The sequence below is a fragment of the Onychomys torridus genome, chromosome 3 (genome assembly GCF_903995425.1).
Source record: "Onychomys torridus chromosome 3, mOncTor1.1, whole genome shotgun sequence".
Lineage (NCBI taxonomy): Eukaryota > Metazoa > Chordata > Mammalia > Rodentia > Cricetidae > Onychomys > Onychomys torridus.
In genome coordinates, this window is record NC_050445.1 from 140,089,912 (window position 1) to 140,111,491 (window position 21,580).

Here is a 21,580-nt window from a genome sequence, read left to right on the forward strand (position 1 = left end):
GACCAAATAATTATCAAGAGGTCAAGGACAGGGACAGTCTTGCTATGCCTTAAGTAAGGCTCAGTAACAGCTAAGGCCCTGCAGGCTAATCTTTCCCCTTCCTAGCTGGAAGCTCTAGGTCACCTGCTTATTTGTAACCCATATTGGTCTATGTCTTGGTCAGGGCCCCTACTAACCTTTGGGTAGAATCTGTTAAGAAGCAAAGGCCCTGCCTTATAGTTCCACATAGGTGCTTGCGTGCAGCCCAGGAAAGACTGGTTCTCTTCAGGTTATCCCTATTTAACCTCACTTAAGACTCTTCCTATCACCCACATCTGCGTCCGGTTATGACATCATTTTAACACAGATAGTTGTGGGGCATTCTTATCCTACCACGAAGAACAACTGCCCATTAGTTGAAGGTGGGTCCCTGAAGCAAACGTCTATTTTGATGGCAGTATAGATGGGTTGTTTCTCTGGTCCACAGCTTGATGAACTAGTGTGAGTCTCTGACTCAGGCTGGGCCAATCAGAATCTCTTCGCAAGGGATTTGGAATTCAGGATTCTGGGAGAACCAGTCAAAATGCTTAGATCCAGACAGGCAGATGGATGCAGAGCTTGGAGCACACATTGTTATACAGGTGGACAATGGTGTCCTGGTTTCTGATTTAGCCTCTTATGAAGTCTTTGAAGTTCCTGTCTTTGTATTACTTAAATTGGCACAAGATCCTTTATTTTCTCTTTAGGTTTATTCATAATATTCTAGACAGTCATCCCAGGACAGTGTTGGCTAACATCCCTTGAATCCCAACCTCATTCCAGACTTAGAAGCTATGGTGACTTTATCTTGTTGGGGACTCGCAACAATATGCTGGGATAATCATGGCTATTATCTAGCCTCATGTCACTTTGTACTTATAAACACTGACTGAATCTTGAAATTGCTGTCCATGTCCCACCTCTAAGAAGAGGTCAGAGTGAGATTTAAACCCAGGCTGATGCTCAATGGAACTTTTGTCTTAAAATGTAACAGTGTGTGGCTGGCCAGTTAGGAGTGCTAACTGCTTTTGCAGAGGACCTGGGTTCCATTCCCAGCAACCATATCAGAAGGCTCACAACCCCCTATTTCCAGGGATTCAATGCCCTCTGGCCTCGTTATGAATCTGCAAGTACATGATGCAGAAAAATTTGTGCAGGCACACATATGCGTAAATAAAAATTAGGTGTTTTAAAAATTACAACAATGTAAATCTAACTATGTAGTTTCATCTCTCTTAATCCAAGCTCTACAATGGGACAGGCACTGTGTAAAGCGCTCAGCTTTTCATATCATGCCTCCTCCTACTGTGACAGACAGCTTTTGTTTCTTATGTGATAGAACATTCTTAAGAACTTCGAAGAGATTCGCATGTCAAGTGTCAACCAAGCATGCTGAATGCTCATTACAATTCATTCATTTCTGCACAAAGACACACACACACACACACACACACACACACACACACACACACACACATGGAAATACACTAAAAATAAATTTCTAACTGCTTGAGCTTAGAAACAAGAAGGATTTTCACTGCCTGAGGGGGATCCCTACTAGAAGTCTACTGGCTTGGCTAATCTTATGTCAACTTGACATACAAACTAGAGTCATCTGAAAGGCGGGAACATCAACTGAGAGAAGGACTCAATAAGAGAAGAAAATGCTATAAGGCATTTTTTAAATTAGCGATCGATGTGGGAGGGCCCAGCCTATTGTGAGTGGTTCCATCCCTAGGCTGGTGGTCCTGTGTTCTATAAGAAAGTAGGCCAAGCAAGCCAGAAAGCAGCACCCCTTCACGGCTTCTGCATCAGCTCCTGCCTCCAGGTTCCCATCCTGTTTGAGTTCCTGTCCTGACTTCCTTCAATGTAAGTGTAAGCTGAATACACCCTTTCCTCCCCAATTTGCCTTTTGGTTATGGTGTTTTATCACAGCAATAGAAACCTTAACTAAGATAGTAGCATTCAAGAAGCCACTAACAATTCAATAAGCTGACACCAAACACTGAAGCCACACTCAGGTACATCACAGAACATGTGTCCCAGAAGGCCAGCTGAAATTGGAATAAGCAGCTGTCCACCTGAGAAAGCAGTCTTGTGAATACATAGGAAGCTCTACTCCAAAAGCTCGACCCCAACAACAACATTAGAAGAGCCATCAAGAAGGAATTTCAATGCTTAATCATCTCAAAGACACAGGAGCACTGCATATAGAAAAATGAGAACATGGACTTCCAAGGAGATAAGAAACTAAAGAAGATAGCCATCAGAACAGGGGAGGGGGTTGTCTATTAGATATACCATTGGATATGCTTTAAGGCTGGAAGGAAATTCTGTTCTGCAGGTACTAAGTGACTTCTGGGAATACAAACGCAGCTGGAGGCAAAGCCCTGGACCAGCTTTGCAGAAGTGATGGTTGGTCCATACTGAAGTATATCCAGGTTTCCCATCCAGCACAGGCCCCTCTGAGCATCTTGGCCATGTGTGCCCCTCACTGAGGGTGGAATTCCAAGCCCTAGCTCCCAGGAATGCTGTCAGAAAGAAGCAGAATAATGTGTTGTCTTTCCGGATGGTAGCAAAAGTTCTTCCCACTTCCAAATTCCTCCTGAAACTATTTCAGGCATACCTAGGAACTACAGGGTCTCCTCAGGCAATGTTTTCCCAGCTTGCTTTAGGGGAAAAACATTCATGTGCCATTTGTATAAGAAAGTTCCAGGTTAAGCTCAGTGAGACTGTAGCTCAATGGCAGAGTTCTTATCTTACATGCACAAAGTCCTGGGTTCCATGCTGTTTAGTTTTTTATTTGTTTTGTCAACTTGACATAAGCTAGGGTCATCCGAGGGGATGTCAATTGAGGAAATGCTACCATCATAGTGGCCTATAGGCAAGTCTGTGGGTCATTTTCTTGGTTAAGAATTGATGTGAGAAGGTCTACTGTGGGTGGTGCCACTCCTAGGCAGGTGGTCCTGGGCGCTTTAAGAAAGCAAACTGAGCAAGCCATGAAGAGCACACCAGTGAGCATCCTCCTCCTTAATCCCAGCTCAGCTCCTGTCTCCAGACTCCTGGGTTCCTGCTTTGGATTCCCTCAATGAAGGACTGTAAAGGATAAGATCAGATAAACCCATTCCTCTCCAGATGAGTTTTGGTCATGGTATTTAGCAGTAAGAAGCTAACTAGCGGGCTGGGGATTTAGCTCAGTGGTAGAGTGCTCACCTAGCAAGCGCAAGGCCCAGGGTTCTATCCTCAGCTCAAAAAAAAAAAAAGTCTTAAAAAAAAAAAAAAAAAGAAGCTAACTAGCCACAAACACACAACAATGTATATTAGGTTGAACCATCACATGTATCTGCAATTTGAAGCTTGCAAAGCCCTTTTCTGTATATGATCTCATCTGAAACTCCACTTAATGTTGTATAGATAAGGTTTATTTTATTATGTCGGTTTTTTTTTTTTTTTTCACAAGATAAAACTGAAGCTGTAAGAAGCTGGGACTATTAATGAGCAGTGCAAGAGGAGGAATCTGAGCTCCTTGGTTTGGCTCTTAGATTTCCAGATCTTCCTCTGTGAGGCTTAGACTCCTTCACTATTAGCTTAAGGCACGAACAGTCCGAAGAACCCTGTGCTTCACTGTCTGGGAAGGATCCAATAGGTGAGTTATAAGAGAATCATTCTTATAAACTGTCACAGTCATGCACTTGCTATTCCTCAACACTACAGCCAACTTTCTGTTAGTTCGTGGTCCTTGTCAACATGTCCTATATTAGACCCTATAAAACAAAGTAAATCACCTAGTGTTGAGAGTGGTCGCTTCTACCCATCTCCCTTAACTGCTCCTGGAAACATCACAATCCTCTAAACAAAACAAAATAAAACAAAATTCAGGGACTGAAAGAAAAGAAGGACAAAGGTCATCCTGCAGGTGTCTGTTGTAAATCTGGAACCAGGAAAAAGTTAGCATTCCTAACCAAGAAGGCTTTGGTCCAGTCTGCATGACCTACAGAAGAGGCAGTGGTGGCTTCTCCTGGCTCCACGGCCCTTTGTGGAACTTGTCTCTGTGATGTGTAGTTTACACAGCAGTCCCTCCTTAGGGCAACATGTCCCAGCCTCTCTGCTCACCCTACAGGTCATGGTGGCATCACCATTTCTATTCTCCTGAACAACCATCCATTGGGTTAGCGGGACTTGTTGCACAGTACGGCACGTCCTGTGCTGCATTTAGGCCACTCAGCAGTCCTGAGAATTCCAAGTCTGAGGCTCTTCAGAAGCACACACTCACAGCAGTGGGTGCCACACATCCTGCCCAGCACACTGGATGGCACCAGCAACAGGATCTTTCACAGAGTTGTGAGCAGGAAAGCTGGGGAGTGCAATGAGCTCCACACGGTTCACTTTGCAAACTGGGACTATATGGTTGGAAATGAACTTTTCCCAGCTTTGTGTTGAGCCCCTTTCCCCAAACCTCTGCTCCTCATGCCTCCTGCAAATCCCAGGAAGTGTAAAAACAAGTAACAAATGTGAACCTCTTTCCCCAGACCTCCACTCCCCATGAGTCCTGCAAATCCCAGGAAATGTACAAACAAGTAATACCTATTTCCTTCACAGGAAAGACTTTGGTTTAGATACAGGCTCAGGAGTGACTCTTGGAAGGACCATCCCAAGACTGATGCTTGGGTTAAGCCACCAGTCTCAGTAATGGGCTGATTTCATCCATGGTTAAGGGTAGCTGACAGCTTTTCCCAGGAAGCGCTATTGTAGGAAAGGTGATCAGAAACTATTGGCCATACAAGCACATTATGCAAACTGATTGCCCCGAGGGCTGCTGGGAGAACTAGAGACTGAAATGTCTACACCACCAATAATGACATATGAATGTTGGTCTGCTTTCTTCTTTCCCCTCCTCTCTACCCCACCATTCACACTCAGTACACCTTCCAGTAGAAGGTAAGGGTAGCAGTTCAGAATATGCAGAGAACCTGTCCATCTTCTGATTTCTAAGGCAAACACTGGATGAGTAAGTAGGCAGAGGGCTCAGTCCAAATGAGCTTGGCATTCTTAACAAAATGAGTTCTGAAGTGCACCAAGGGCCAGAAGAGGTCAGATGCACAGCAAGGCTGCAGGGAGGTAGGGTGCAGGCACAGTTGCTTAGTTCTGGAAGATAGTGGCTCCTAATCTGGGCTGCACAGGAGGGTGGTCACCTGACGATCTTTAAAAACTCTTAGCATACAGACTTAACTGGACTGAATAATAAGCTGAGTGAGCACTATCAGCTAGAGTTCACAGATCCTGGAGTGTAAGGTGAGAACAGACTAGGCAGAATATTGGAGTTTTTGTTGGGCAAATCCTTGAAGAAGACACTAGGTGTCCAAGATTCATCTTTGGCTCTAGCTGGCTTCACCAAAGAGAGTTCTAGTATTCCTACCTCCAAAGTTGCTGGGAGGCATGTTGGGTGCCTGCATGACTGTCATACATACTCATCGTACACACAGTAAGTAATGTGACCTTGCAAATAAGTTTCCATGTGAGCTAGTATTGAAAAAGAGATTCTTTGGGATTTAGAACTTCTCTTCTCTTCTCTTCTCTTCTCTTTTCCTCGCCTCTCCTCTCCTCTCCTCTCCTCTCTTCTTTCTCTCTTCCCCCATGTGTCTCTGTTTCTATCTCTGTCTCTCACCTTGTTTCTGTCTGTCTCTATCTACCCCATCTCTCTGTCTCTATCTCTGTCTGTCTGTCTGTCTCTATCTACCCCATCTCTCTGTCTCTCTGTCTCTCTCTCTCTCTGTCTCTCTGTCTCTCTGTCTGTCTGTCTGTCTCTCTCTCTCTCTCACACACACACACACACACACACACACACACACACACACACACACTTCAATCTATAGGAATCACCCATGGATGAATCTGAAAGCCCTTTGGGTGTCCCCAAAGCCATATTTCACCATGAGCCTAGAAAAGACCCTTAGTCCAAGTAGCCTTCTCTGGAGCAAGTCACAACCACAGTTTCAAAATTTCTAGTTGTAACCCCCAAAGCCATTTTTCCCTCTGATCTTGAATGAAATCAAATTAGGGTGAGAAAACACAGGAGGTAAATGACTGGCCTGCCCTCTCTGTCAACTCCCTGGACTCAGCATTAGAGTTACTCTCCGTAATTTTGACCCATGCAGCCAGCCACACACTAATCGTTTGTATCATGCCCTGTTCTCCAAGGCTGCCATCATCTCCCCAGAGGAAGAAATGCGAAAGTTTTTGTTGGGAACTGATTATCGCACTCTACATTAGTTGGTCTGAGAGGATTTCCTCTTTATCTCTGCCCCAACCCTGGCTCACTGTCTCTTTCAACAATAATCACAGATAACCATTATGCCACACGATAAACACCTGGAATCCTCCTCTAACCCTCTCACACCCCCCCCCACCCCTCCCTGGTCAAAACCTTAATCTTTGGAGCAAGGGAGATAGCTCAGCACTTAAGAGTACTTGCTGCTCTTTCAGTGGACCTGGGTTCAAGTCCCAGCTCTCACATGGTGATTTACAACTCTCTGTAACTCCAATTCTAGAAGGACCCAACAACTTTTTCTGTCTTCTGTGGGCACCACATGCACATAGTACACAGACATACATGGAGGCAAAACATTCATACATACATATGAAAATAGATAATTTAAAAACTTGGCCTTTTCTAATCGTCCTGTGGTCCACTTTATCTCTGTCAAATGGTCCGCTCAAAATTCTGGATATTTGTATGGAGAAGGGACTCTCTAGCAGAACCAAAAGGAGATATTAACACTGACAGGTCCAGGGGTAGCCAAAAAAGAAAAAGACAATGTGAGTGGACTGCAGTGAGGCTCTGAGATCTCTTAATTGGTAACCCAATCCTTAAAATGAAGTGGAATTCCTATTCCTCAATAGAATATACCCTCTCTTCCTGTCCTGCCCCGCCCCGCCCTCTGTCACGTGCACACATTCATATCTAAGGACAAGAACATGAGATAAACACTGGAAATTTCCATGCTGGTGATAAACACTAAGACAGAAGCACCTGGAGAATAAAACAAAGAATTACTGAAAAGTCGCCCCCGCCAAAAAGACACAGGCCAGGCAGAGTGGTGCGTGCCTGTAACCCCAGTGCTTGAGAGCTGAGACGGAAGGATTGCCATTAATGCAAGGCTGTCCTCAGCTACAAAGTGAGTCCCTGTCACTCTGGGCTAAAAAGAAGTCCCGTCTCAAAGAAAAAAAAAAATCAAATAAACAAACAACAAGCCTAAAGGAAACACCAGCAGTATCTCGGATACTTACTGGGGGAAAATGAATTCTAGCATGGAGGAATCTTAGACTTGAGTCAGGACATGGATGTAGTTTCTTTAAGAGAAGCTCTGATTCCAGCACTGGGCAGGTGTGATTTTAAAAAGAAGCTGAGGAGAGATGGGAGAAGGGGTATGAAGGAGCAGCATAGAGAAGTTCACTCCTTCCATTTAATGCTCAAACTCCCCTGCAGGCCAGGGGAGTCAAACAGCCGCTGCCTCGGGGGACTATTGCAGGACACCACAAGCTTCCAGGACCCTCTTTCCTAACATTAGGGTTAATGAGTGGAGATGCAGGACAAGCTGTCCACACATCTTTTTCTTTCAAAGACCTTCCTCTAAACCCCACAGCCACTACAGTCCTTGCTGTTCTCTACATTTTTCAGACCCATGGTGCCTCATCCTACCAGCTAGCTCTCTGTACTTCCAAGGATACCTCAAGGTCGCTGATGGTGAGACCTGCCTTTTACCTGGTATCCCTGCCATCTAGCCCTAGGAAGACTCAGGAGATGCTAGGCAGTCCCCTTCAAATGTCATGTACTGAAGCAGAGAGGCAAACCACCTAACATGTTATGTTTTTAGAAAGGCTTCCTTCTAAGTTCTGCAGAAACTGTTGAACAAGCACCTACTGTCTATTTCTTCTTGGTATCTGCACCCATTAAAATGGGACGTGTGTGGCAGGGGATGACAAGGAGCTGGCTGAGCAGGAGGGACTCAGAGGACAGAAGTGGACAGTAGATGGCAGTCTGTTCCTGTGAGAGAAGTGGCTGAAGAGATAAGGCATAGGGAGGGGGCAGGGGAAAAACAATTCTTAGAGGAGTGTCCACCTCCTTCCCACTTCCTTCTCATTATGCTGGTATCAACAAATGGAGACACTTCTAAACCTAATCTTGTGAACTCATACATTCCCATAAGCACTGCCTCTTCAACTAACCAAAATTACCATGAAGAACCAAACAAAGGCTCTGAGCATCCTCCTCTTAACCCCAGCCTGGTACCAGAAATTCAGAAGCAATAAAACCCCTGCCATGGGTGAAAGATACCATGATAGATGAGGACATCATGGGAATAGGAAGAGGCAGGGTGCTGAGGAGGCTCTCAGGAATCCACAAAGTTGACCCCACCTTGGTCTGCTGGCAGTGGTCCAGAGGGTGCCTAGACCGGTCTACTCTGGTGACCAGCCTAGCAAATAACCTAGCTGTCATCATAGAGCCTTTGTCCAGTGACTGATGGAGGCAGATACAGAGATCCACAGCCAGGCACCAGGCTGAGTTCCAGGAATCCAATTGATGAGACAGAGGAGGGATTCTGCAGGCAAGGGAGATTGAGACCATGATGGAAGGACTGCAGAGATGACCGGCCACACTAGTGGAAGTCCATGAACTGTGGACTGGTGGCTGTGGAGCCCCCATGGGACTGGACTAGGCCCTCCGGATACGGAAGACGGTTGTTTGGCTCAAACTGTTTGGGGGCACCCAGGCAGGGGGACCGGGGGATCTGTCCCTGGTCTGTGGGCAGGCTTCTGGAATCTGGTGCCTGTGGTGTGACACCTTGCACAGCCTTGGTGCAGTGGGAAGAGGCTTGAACTTACCTAGGCTCAGTGTGCTGGGCTCTGCTGACTCCCCATGGGAGACCTTGACTGGGGGATGTGGGGATGTGGGGTGGCTTGGGAAAGAGGGCTGGGAGGTGGGAGGAGGAAGGAGGGTGGAATCTGTGGATAGTATGTGGAGTGAGTAGAAAATTTCTTAATAAAGAAAAATGAAAACAAAAACAACAAACAAAAACAAAATCCTGCCACACAGAACTGAAGGTCAGCCAGCTACTGAACGGAGAGGACTCCCTGTCACATTAAAAATCCACACTCAGAGAGCCAGCCTTCTATCTTCAATATTCACCTTTCTCTCTCTTGGAGCCCAGTTATAGTGTGACTTGTCCTTACTCACTTCTAGCCCTCAAGTCCAGAGCCTCATCCATCTGTACATCTTCTCTAACACCTAGCACAGAGCCACCAACAGGACATGTACTGAGTCATCTTTACATATGTATTCAGATCTTAAGAGTGTCTTAAGGGGGATTACTCCAATTCATGTCCAGTGGCATCCAATTCCCAAGACCAAGAGCCCAGATATGCAGAACTATGTAGGTTAGGACATGAAAGAAAAGGTCCAAAAGAGAGCCCGAACCCTTTCCTGGCAAGTAAGCAGCTAGCATTTATGACCTAACCTTTGGGGCAGAGCAAAAGAGAAACACAGAGGACATAGTTTTGAGCCCTTGGCAAGGTGCATTGTGTCTCTAAGGCCAGTTCCTGTGTCATCTATTGCTGAACTCACCAATGATTCCCTCGTAAGATCATACATGCACTCCATGCATTTCTGTAGCAGACACTAGTCCAGGTATTGGTGAAAACAAAGATGACAGACCCCTCTTCAAGGGTTTCATCCTCTAGTAAGAAGACAGGGATACAAATGCAGCATAGGCTGCTAAGTGCTATAACATAAAGAAGGCTGGGAAGGGAGCCCCAAGCTCTGGGGGAGGCGGGCATGCAGGGAGGCTTCCCAAGGAAGGTAATGGAGAAACAGACATGGATGATTTTAATATTGTTGGTGGAGTTGGAGAGGTGAGCATTCAAATACAACACAAATACACACAGCACATGCTCTGTCATCATCTCCAACTCAAGAACAGATGCATATTTTGACCACTCCTATCCATATTCCATCAGGCTATTTCCCATCATACCTGTTTGAGGGTGTCCTTTTCTCCATCCATCCATCCATCCATCCATCCATCCATCCATCCACCCACCCATCCATCTATATAGGTTTTTCTTCTAGCCCTAAATTCCCACAATCTAATGAGAAGGCAGGAAAGACTTTAGCAGTCATCCAAGTTCTTAATTCTGCCATTTAATAGGCCAGAAAAGCAAGACCCAGGGTAGCTCAAGGATGTCTAATTTGCAACCGGTCTCTGGTAGTGTCAGAGGCAGGACTGGTCTCACAGAGCATAGTTGGGGATCATTCGGATTTGGCTTACTGAATTCAGCTACCCACAGACAATTTTATCCCACATAAACCTCTCCCCCATGCTCCCAGCTAGCAATCCAAGATCCGCCACAAATCTGGCAAGCTTGCTTCTTCGGCACTCTATAAACATTCACTCATCCATATGTTCAATAACTTATCTGGCATCACATAACTTAATTTCCTCCTCCACCCCCTCCACATTTCTGTACAGAAGTACTCCAGGCCAGAAGGAGTACCTGGAAATCCCAGGCATGGACCATAGTAAGGCAGAGGGAACAGCAGAGCCATGGAACATCTGAATAGTCACAGCCTTCAGGCTCCTTTTGATCAGCCAGTGACTCCAATTCCCTTCTTTTCCAGACCAGGAAACAGAGGCTCATGGAAGAAAAAGGTTCTGTTTAAAATTCACCATTAGTCTGAGTCCTATGTAGGGAGAAAAGCTACAAGCTGTTCTAGATAACCTACTGGGTGTCAGTCTGGCCAAGCTACTTCTCAGTGGTGGGACACACCTGTTGGGGGATCAGGTGAGTTTTACAGCTGCGTCTCCCTCTTGAACCCAGTGGAAGTACCTTATAAACCAGCAGGAACAGGTCTGCTAGACACAGGATGGAACTAATCCCAGACTGAGAACTTGAAATACATTCCTCAAGGGACACTGGGGAGCCAGAGGGGGAGGGAGGATATTTTTAAATGATGGAGGCTTAGGTCTAGAAACAGAAGGGAACAGTAAATTGTAGTAAGTTTCAAGTTCTTGGCAATCACTGAGAGAGAGAGAGAGAGAGAGAGAGAGAGAGAGAGAGAGAGAGAGAGAGAGAGAGAGAATATCTCCTCTGTAGAGAAGAAATGCATCACCCTAAATGTGAAAAGTTTAAAACAAAATAAATAAATGTATTTGGAGCATAAATATTGTAAAACAATCTAATGGGCATTTGGTCAGTGTTTTCTGCTGCACAATGAAAACACCTTCAAGCAATACAACAAAGTCACCTCTTTATTGGCCTTGGTGTGCGTGTGTGTGTGTGTGTGTGTGTGTGTGTGTGTGTGTTAGTTGTAGTGGGGAGATAAGGGGGAGGGGAAATCAAGAGCATTCATTCAGTTATACCCTTCAAAGAGGATAAACGTTACCTCCAAGAAGTCCTTTTGTTTCCCTATTCTTACAAGTACATCTGCCCCGAGAGGGAAATGTAGAGACAGATACCAGGGCTGGAGGACGTGAAGGACTGCTTTACTCTGTATCAAACATAGCTTGGGGATTCAGTCCTTTATAGCAACTCATGTTCCCCAACCCTCCAGCAAGAAATCTGCCTAGTCGAAGCTTGAGTCTAAATGGTTGAGTTCTCTAGCCTATCAAAGAAAGGAGTCTTCCAAACTTTCAAGAGATATCCTGCTCTCCATCGAAGTTTAGAATTTGTGCAGCCCTCATCCCAGGACTCAGGAATGCCAGGACCCACCACCTCTTATGGGTGTGTGGATCAAAACCAGATGTCCAGCTCCACTCTTCGAGAGTTTACAAGGAGGCAATTGTGGCTTAAATCAATACCTGTGTGCTGGAAGGGCAAACTCCCTTGTCAACACAGTAAGGGAAGTAAATGGGGAGGGCTGATAGAAGCTGTGACAGATTCGACACATGCTTGCCAGTGGGTGGCTAGAAAACCTAAACATTTGTCTTGCACATGAAAAGGAAGTTTCTGGTGGAGCAGGCTATCCTGTAGGGTGACAAACTTCTGCAAAGGGCTATAGAACCAGCTCCTGGATGACATCACAGAACACAGAAAACACAATCTGGTGGACATTGGGCCCAGGAAGGAAAGCACATCAGCATTCTGTTGTGCAACTATGGACCTATCCCTTAGCTTCGAATCAATTCAGTATCCCCAGTTTACATGGGATTTTCTGGGGATATTGAGATAATTTCATGTAATATTTGCCATAATGCCTGGCACCCACTCCAATATTATCATTGTCTTAAAGATGGGTACTTATCTTTATTAGAAATGTTGACAATGAAAGGTATTTGAGAAGAAGCTGCTGAATGATTAGCACCAGGTCTACCAGAAAGCCAAACCCAACTATTATCAGCTCTGTGTACTACATACTGTACAGACCAAGCCAACATCTTGAGCATTCTTGGCCAAAAAAATAAAAATATTCTGGTAAATTCTTTGCATGCCTTTCTGCCTTTCCCCGAAGATAAAAACAGGAGCCCCTTAGACTATGCCAAGGCACGATCCAAGTAAGGCAGATTAGCAAAGATTAGATAGGACAGGATTAATGTAGAATCTTAGGGTGATGGAGCTGGCACAGGGCTTTGAGGGCTACTAATTCAAGCCCTTCATTTATAGTCAGGGAAATCACAGCCTGAAGAGAACGTCCAGGATGACACAGCAACAGCTAATTAGTGACAGAGCTCAGCTGAAAGCTTGATCCCTACCTCCATGTCAGCAGGGTGCCTCATGCTGCTTCAGATCACCTTGCACTGAATGAAGTCTTTTGAGATGAGTCAGCTGTTTAGTTCTTTTGCTTCATTTGAAAATCACTTACTCAAATATCTTCTTTGGTGATGTTGTTAGATAACAGACCACACCAAATTTTGAGTCAAAATCTGTAAACCACTCTGAGCCAAACGTCTGTCTTGTGAGGATGCTTAGAGTCCTAGAGACCTGGGTTCCTAATCAATATTGTTAGAGGGGCAGTGTGACAGATAAGGATATGAAGAAACAGCAAGTGTATTCTGACCACATGAAAATACTATCTCCATTTAAGCTCCAAGTATTTGTACGTAAAATCAAAGTTGACTTCAAAGAAAACTGTCAAAAACTCTTGAACTATCTACGTGTATGGTCATAGTTAGAAAGTGAGAATTCTGAAAGCATTTCTTTCTCCTTCCTCCCTTCTCTCCTCCCCTCTCCTCTCCCCTCCCCTCCCCTCCCTTCCCCTCCCCTTCCCCCCTCTCTTTCCCAGCCTTTTGATCTTAGAAATCTTTTCAGGCAAGGATGAGGAAGGGTGAAGTAGTATTGGCATTGGCCTCACACTTGAAAACTCACAAACCCCATGTGCAAATGAACTGAAAGAAACTGTCCTTATTTTTTTCCCACAATAAATAAATGGTTGGCCCACCCATGGGAAGCAACGGAACATAAACTCTACGATGCTTCTTGCCCTTCCAGGACAGCTCCTGTTTTCAAGTGTCTTCCAACACACACACACACACACACACACACACACACACACACACACACACACACACACTGATCTCATCTCCACATGCTTGCCCATGCACAAAGTGTATCCACTGGCCTTATCAGCAACCCCACATGGGCCATAGGCTTTTCTCCAGTAAAAGATTTGGTCCTTTTCCAACAAAATCAGTCTTATATAAAACTCAATCCAACAGTCATTAGTTCAGTATTCCCAGTGTCAGAAACTGCCTGCCTCATGAATGAGTACAAGGGCAGTTGCTGAGATCTTGAAACAGAGTGGTGGGTTTAAAAGACCTTCCGTGGCAGCCCAAGCCCCCTCTCTCACTTGCAGCCAGCACCTGGATTTTGCAGCCCCTCTGCTTAGGGTTGGATCCTTGGAATTGTTCAGGAAGAGGACTGTCTGGAGGAGTCTGCAGCCAAAGCAGCCTGCTCAATTAGACATCCTGAATGGAAGGGAAGAGGAAAGGCCTGAACATCTGATCCATTTGGGAGTGCAATGGCAGGGATGGGAAATGTTATGTAATTAAACTCTGCTGGCCTGTCCTGCTTGGGGAATGTGAGACCCATCAGCAGTGACCTCTTCCAATCAACTTAATTGGCCCAATCTCGCCAAAAAAAGCAAAAGAATTGGTTTAGTGCCTCATGGAAATAGCTTAGCTCCTGACTATTTATGGCCACTGAACTCAAGGATGGGAGCCTTGACTCTCAGCCAGGAGTTGACAGCGTGTGCTAACTTCTGGGAGGACTGGGATGTTTCAGAGCCTCTGGGCCTTCATCCTCATCTCTGAGGAAAGTGGCTGTGCCCAACAAGCTGCACTGGGCATGCTGCATTTCACAACCTGAGCCCCGGGGTTCTTCTCTCCAGGCAGGCTGGGGCCTGCCAAGGACTTATCGGCTAGAAAAACACAGACCTTGACAGTAACACAGGGCGGCTGGACTTTGCTTCCCTCTTAGACAAACTGTGGCTATGCCAAGGACAACTTCTATGCTCTGGGCTTTCAAAGTCACATTTGTTTTGTCATTGTGGTTTGCATAGCTGATGCTAAAATAAAGTTTTTCTGAAAATTAATAACTGATTCCTGTATTGCCTCTCTTCCTGAATAATTCAGAGAACTATCAGACTTCCATAAATGAAAATCTAAGTTTAGCTGCCTCCAGTTTGTGGATGGATAAGTAGTAAACTGAGGGAGCCATGGAAGTTGTTGGGTTTTTTTTTCCTACAGTGGGTAAGGAGTGGAGATGTGATTGCTATCCAGACTTATGACTTGTCTTGCAGACAGACAAAGATTCCATTTTCCCAGTGACGGACATATGCCCGCACCTGTGTCCAAGTAGCTTGCATCTCTGTATAGCTTTTACAACTATTCCCTTTGAGCTGTGTTGGGTAAAGAGGAATGCATTTCCCTTCTTACTCAGTCCTCATCAATACAGTCACTCTACAGAGAGGGATGTGGAGAGTCCTAGACATCAGAAAACTTTAGAGTTCCACTGTTCCAAAGTGGCAGACAAAATGCAGACATTTCTGGCTGGGAGTCTCCTACCTCGTTATTGTGCTCAGAGAACAGTGGGCACCGGCTCTGCCTAACATCAGCTATTTCTCAGAGAGATGGACTTCTCTGAAACATTGAGGGAGAACCTGAAAAGAGTACAGCTTCAATTTCATGAAGCAAGACTGCCATTAACCGAATACTGTCCTACCCAGATGCCTTCCCATGATCAAAAGGGTTTCCTTGTCCCCTGGCCCAGGTGGACAGATGTGTGTACCCATAAAGTACATAACCTTCTTCTTGGTTTGTCCCAGTTAGCTCACACCTCAGTGAACTCAAGGAGCTTCTCCTTGCTTCCTCCCTGGGACCCACAGCTCTTCCTCTAACCACACCTTTGTTCACTTAAGACACATGTCTAAGCATCCGAGACCAGCTTCTCCCTTCCCCAGACCCACAGAATTCCCACAAAAACACACGGCCTATTCCTTCACTGGGGGCATTTCTCCACCCTGTAGGCTAGTTTTCTCATCGTTGCTTCAGCCCCAGCAAGCCCACAGACAAAAGTGTTAGTACATTTTACAGATGAGCAAGTGCTACCAGCCCAGCCTATCCTTTGCATCCCTGTATCTTTCTCCAGGTCCATGTATCAAGATCATTCTGGCACACTCCATCCTGGAATGCAGCACCTTCAATTCCCAGCCTAGTCTGTGCTCAGGTTAAGCAGCAGTAACACCCTCCAGCTCCCTTTCCACCCACCGAAGTATCCATCATCTTTACCTTTATCGAATCCTTCTGACAAAACCACAGATAGATTTCAAGTCAGCTTCCCTTTGGCTCCCCTGATCCATGAACAACTCTAGAAGAAACCTCCACAGGCACCGCACTCCCTATTCCTGGCACCAACGCAACCATCAGCTGAGCATGGAGAAGGAATTTTTCCAAGGCTGTGTGCCATGTCCCAGCACCCAACAATGAGCTGAGCATCTAGTAGGCATCCCATTAATTTTTTCATAATAATCAACTGCCGGTAGTGTGTCCTTCTACTAAAAGGAGCCCATTACACGATATTATACGATATACATCCTTACCACTTGGCATGCAAATGCATTCATTTACTCTTGTGCACACAGCACTTTCTGTCACTGGACCCTGTGCCAGCACACAAGAACTTTCCCCTTAAATGTGCAACCATCATTCTAAGCCTTTTCCAGTCCTTTCACTGGAAGGCAGAGAAGGAGGAGAGGCAAAAGCCATCCTTTTTTGCACGCTCTCTGCAAGAATGCCAGAGCCTATACTTCTTTATCTTCCATGTACCCCAATGCCCTTCCAGTCAAATCCCAGGGCTACACATGCTCATAAAGTTAACACTCCACTCTCTTCAGATCCTCTCCCCTCCACATCCCTTTGGTAATCTTCAGGCGTCCAGCTCCCACACATGTCCACCTTTAACACACACACACACACACACACACACACACACACAGCCCAGCCGCCCTCCCACACCACACCCACCCCATGTGTCTGTGCAGGCACGCACAAGCCATCTGTCTTCAGCACACTGTACTTCTCCAGCTCTGACACCCTTCACAGGCACAGATTTCTCATTAGCTACACCTATGTTCCCACAAGCTCTCATCTCCTGCTATGCACACAGATGCCCATCACACAGGCTCCCCACCCCTCCAGGGCCAGCCGGGCTGGAGGAGGCTGGAGCGAGCTCCACCTCTTTCCCTGCTCTCCCACCCCCAACCCCTCTCTTATTGAGACTTGAGAGGGCCCTCCTAGTCGTTCACTGGCCACCCAAGGATCAGTCTCCCTCCTTGGGAGATCAGACCCGACTCATAGATAGTTTTTTCAAGGCCATCTTCTACATAGTCCTCACCAAAGCGCAAGTCTACTTGCTCCCCCTGAGGCGAACGCCGCCGGCGGTAAACTTTGTTCTGTCCCTACGTACTGCTAGATACAGCAGCCCGCAGCCTGCTTCTTTTTCCTCCCTTTCTCCACTCTCAACGATACACTCGGGTCTGTTTGAGCCTAAGGCGGAGGTAGCTGGACTTTATCTTCTGTATTACACCTCTCAAATTTCTTTGAGCAACACGTCAGCATCAGGGGAGGTTGAGCAGGCTGGCAAAGTTCAGACTTTTTAGAAAACAGAACCGATTGTAAATCTCCCCTGTACCAGCCACCCCTCTGGTGCACTCTTTTTTCATCCTGACGTTCAGGGCACTGTGCTTAGGTACTTCCTCGCTCGCCGGCTTGCAGAGGAAAGGCATCCTTTTACTGAAAAGCAGGTTTGCCAGCACACTCCGTAACCCGCAGAATTCCCAACATCAGACTCAGCGAGTAACACACACCCTTACAGCCTTCCTTCTCCTCCCCCAGCAGGTCCCCGCCCCCAACCTCTTCGCACTCATAAACAAGTCCTGGCTCAGGGGCTCCAGCTCTCTGTGCTAGCAGCCTTGGCTGGCTAGGACCGCGTCCTAGAGCAGCCTCCACTCCCAACCTGCAGCCCGCTGGCCGCCAGAGGTCGGGGTCAACTTGGTGGGTGCTTCCCCGACCTGGAAAACGCGAGCCTCGATTCCAATTCCCGCCTGCGACTTCTCTAATCAACTGCGTCCACACCATTTGATGCTGGGGTCCCAGTGAGGCGCATCTGAGAGCTGCGGAAGAACGCCAAAATTGCGCAAAGCAGTAGCGCCTCTTGGATGCACACCCACTCACGCCCGAAAGCCACAAGCAGAGCGGACCTCCCAGCTCCCCACACCAGCTTCCCATTCCGCACCTTCGGTTCCCAAGCGTGCCAAATTTCATTAGAAGTATCCACCACTGTGCAGAGCCCCGTGGCAATGGAAACAGTCCGCTGTGGGTTCTTTTAACTCCGACCTAGCTCTGAGGGTCTCCTATGCTCTCGGCCTCCCTGCACTACCTCTGGCGGGGGGTGGGGGGGATGGGGGGACACGACTAAAATGGGCTCAGAGGAACTGCTACCAAATCCCTACCGATGACCCCGCCCCAGTGTCCACGGTTCCCTGGCGGGGTCTCAGACTGGCGGGCTGAGCGCTTGTTCCAACATCTGCGCGAAGACCCAGGGTGGGTAGCCGTTGAGTAGGTGCTGGCCAGAGCAGCCCGAGGCTGGGGAACGTCTCAGAGAAAAGGCTTGTGTGGGACACCAACGCAGGTACGCACTACTGGGCTGGGAATCCCAACTCCCCCAACCTGAGAAGTGACCACGCGGGTCCAGGGCTTTGCGTCCCCTCCCCCAGCCCACGCCCTGCTTGGCTGTGCGGTGGAGCAGGCGAACAGTGCCCGGTGGCCAGCGGGGTGCAGGGCGAATGCCGGGATCCTGGCCCCTTCCTAGCCCCGGTTTTGTCTGCTACCTCCTTTTGTTAGAGGATGCGCGGGAGTCTTCTGGGAGAACTAGGTAGGAGGGTTGGAGGTGTGTATGCATGAGGTGGAGGGGCAGAGGATGCAGAATCCTTTTCTTGCCTTTTCGTGGTCCCCATTTTCCCTCTCCTCCACCACCCTCCCTTTCCAATTGCAGGTTTATTAAACCTGATCACTTTCCCAGACTGAGGGCGGGTTCTTGGGCAGCCAGGGGACTAGAGGAAGGAGGAGGTGGGGAGCGGTATCCGCGCGCGAGCGTGTGCGTGCATGTGGAAGGAGGCTGGTGGTGATTGCACCCAGGCCTGGGCAGATCCCACCGCAAACTTTGAAGAAGGCACAAGAACCGTAAAGTTAAAAGCTTGTTGCACGGTGGGGGTGGGGCTCGGTGCAGAGTTGGGGACCCCCCACGCGGATCCTCAAGAAAAATCTTCCCCCACGCGATCCCCCACCCCCTCCCGGATCTGCCCACCCAGCGTGCCCGCCACCTCCCCTTACCGTGGCAGAAGTAACCATGGCATCCGTGTGACTATTTCCAGGGACGTCGACATGAAGAGAAAGGTGGACTCGAGTTCGGTCATTCAGTCTCGCCCACCCCAGCCGCAGCCACTACCCAGCGGTGGGAAAAAACGAGAGGAAGAAAGAGAGAAGAAAGTTGCGCCGGGCTCTCTCGCAGGGCGGTGCGCGGAGCTGCTGGGTAAGGAGAGGAGCCTTCAACTCTGAGTCCCGTGAACATAATCTGCGTGGTTATAACCAGCCAACCCGGCCAGATGGCTCTGCGCTCAGCGCCTTAACCCCTTCCGCGCCAAGCCCTCGCCCCCGAGCCCCGCCCGCAGTGATTCGCAGGCCGGTGCCCCAGCACTTTGGAGTTTGCTCTTGAGACCAACCGGGAGACCGGGGCAATTCTCCTAGTCCCCTTTAAAGGAAAACAAACGAACGAACGAACGAACAAACAAACACTTGCAAAATAGCCTATCCCCCAGTACCTCCTATATTTGATTTCCCTTTTAGAGATGGGGAGGAGTCATCGAAAACATTTAATTTATCGTTATGTTTTACACGTTGGTATCTTCGATCTGTCTTATTCTTGAAATTTTTCTTTTTGATTATTTTCTTTTAAAATTCTATTACCTTTCTTTCTTTTTTCTCTTAACGAGGTAGAAGGCCTTTCTTGCCCCTTGCTTCAGGAAAGCTTGAGTCTCAACCTTAAACTCTACCTCCAAACCTCAGACAGACCCTTCTAGCTTTGAATCTCTCCCCACCCCCTATCACCCCTACCCCCACCCCCACCCCAGGAACCCGCCCCAAGAACAATTGCTCTCCCAGGACTGAACTCGCCAGTCCTGGGTACCAAGGCGCAGGGAGGTTAAATCACAGAGGTAAGGTGGGGGTGGGGGTCCTGAGCAACCAAGGGAGGGGTTGGTTTGCGTGCGCGGCGCGTGCGTGAAAGAAAACTAGAGGCATGAGGCCAAGCCCCGCATTTTACTCGGTCTCCAACTTCTCTACCCCTTCCTTCCAAAGTAGAACCCGGGCCCTGGAGCTGAGCACTCACCCAGGACTCACCGCTCTGCACAAAATCAGCTTGCCCAGAAGAAAAAAGGCAAGCAACACACCTCTTCCCGACTTCCCGAAATTATCGACGCTCTCTTCCACAACGGCTAGATTCATTCGAGAAAGGATCCCAGGCAGAGGTCTTATTTGGAGATAATTTTAGCTACCCATTAGACCCCATTTGTTCACAGCTGGTTCTCTCAGAAGTTACAATGGTCAGTGCATCTAGATTTTGCTCTATCCCTGTCCAAGAGAAATGCAGGAGGGTGGGGGTGGGAGGGAGATCCTAGTGGTAAGGAGAAATGGAGAGAGACCCCGAGAGTAGAGTATTGCTCCTTCACTCCTTCCCTGATTCTTGCAAGGTGGAATTCAAAGTCCAAGCGCCCCCCCCCCCTCCCCCCCCCACCGCAGCCACTCTCCAAGTCGCCTCTTGTCAGGACATTTGACTCACACGCACTAGGAGAGGCGATTTAATAGTCCACCTCTTCCTTGCCTTCCCATTAAAGTGTCTGATAAGCAACCCGCAGTGTAGTTCAGCAAGGTTCCAGGTTCAAAACCTTGGAGTTGTATGAGCTTGGTCCACACCGAGGAGGGCCAGAATTGCACCCACCGGTTGAGGCCAAGAGAAGCTGCAGGGCGAAGGGAGGCCAGAAAGGATGGAGAGTCTGGGGGGCTGCATACTAGATAGATTGTACCTGCCTCATCATTATCCTGGCTGACGGGGGCTGCCACATCGAAAATGGCCTGCAGCACCCACGGAGGCCCAAGGACGTCACCTCCAACGGTCCCTCAGAAGGCCTGAGTCCTCCTTCAAAGGCTCCCCTCCTGCCAAAATATCTCCTTCTTCCTCTGGATCCGACCCGGCGGCAGAGTTTCCCTCTCGCCCTGCCACACAGCACTTTGGAGGTTTGGCTTGGGCGTGCTCTGTGGGGTTCTGGTTTTCTCGCGGTCCTCTGGCCCGCCCCTGCCCTCCCCCACTTCCCGCACTTGCCTCTCTCCCCCCTGCTTCCCCCTCCTTTCCCTTCAGTCTCTCTGCCGGCCGAGTTCTAGGGGCTCATTTCTCAAGCTCCTGGTCCTGGGGCTCCACAGACTGCAACCAAACTGGTGCTTGACTGCCGGGCAGGGAGGAACGGGTTAAATACACGTGTGGGCTGCTCAGCCGGCTGCTCCCCGGTCACTGGCCGTCTGGAGGGAGGAGGGGTCTAAGAGGGGCAAGCTTAAATATGAACAGTCAGAGAAAAGGCTGCAGAGTTCAAGACTCCGATTTGTTCTGCAGATGCGGTGCACTGGCTGGCTGCCTCCCTTTGCCAGACCTGGGCGACGGCTGGGAGAGTGCATTGTTTCCAACTCAAGGGTGCAGGAGGGTCTGTCTCCGCCTGCAGTCAACAGGCCTTGTAATATGAGAGGTGACACCTTAATCTTGCCAAATATGTGCGGTGTCTTGTGTGTGTGTGTGTGTGTGTGTGTGTGTGTGTGTGTGTGTGTGTGTGTGTGTGTTGGGGGGAGGGGAGCAGGGAGAGACCCAGGCAAGAGCAGGGGGCAAAAAACGCACTTTCCTAGGAGAACTGATCCACCCCCATCAACCCCCACCCATGTGGAGAAAGGTTGTCCTTTTCTTTATGCAAGAC

At 48.1% G+C, this 21,580-nt stretch overlaps 1 protein-coding gene across 1 annotated transcript in view; it reads right to left on the reverse strand.

The window, feature by feature from the left end:
• Window positions 1–19,126, reverse strand: part of Ntf3 (neurotrophin 3) — a 69,869-nt gene extending 50,743 nt beyond the window's left edge. Inside the window, exon 1 of the mRNA XM_036182386.1 lies at window positions 18,900–19,126. Coding sequence (XP_036038279.1) covers window positions 18,900–18,917 — 18 coding nt within the window. The 5' untranslated portion in view covers window positions 18,918–19,126. The remainder of the gene's footprint in view (window positions 1–18,899) is intronic.
• Window positions 19,127–21,580: the final 2,454 nt, after the last annotated feature.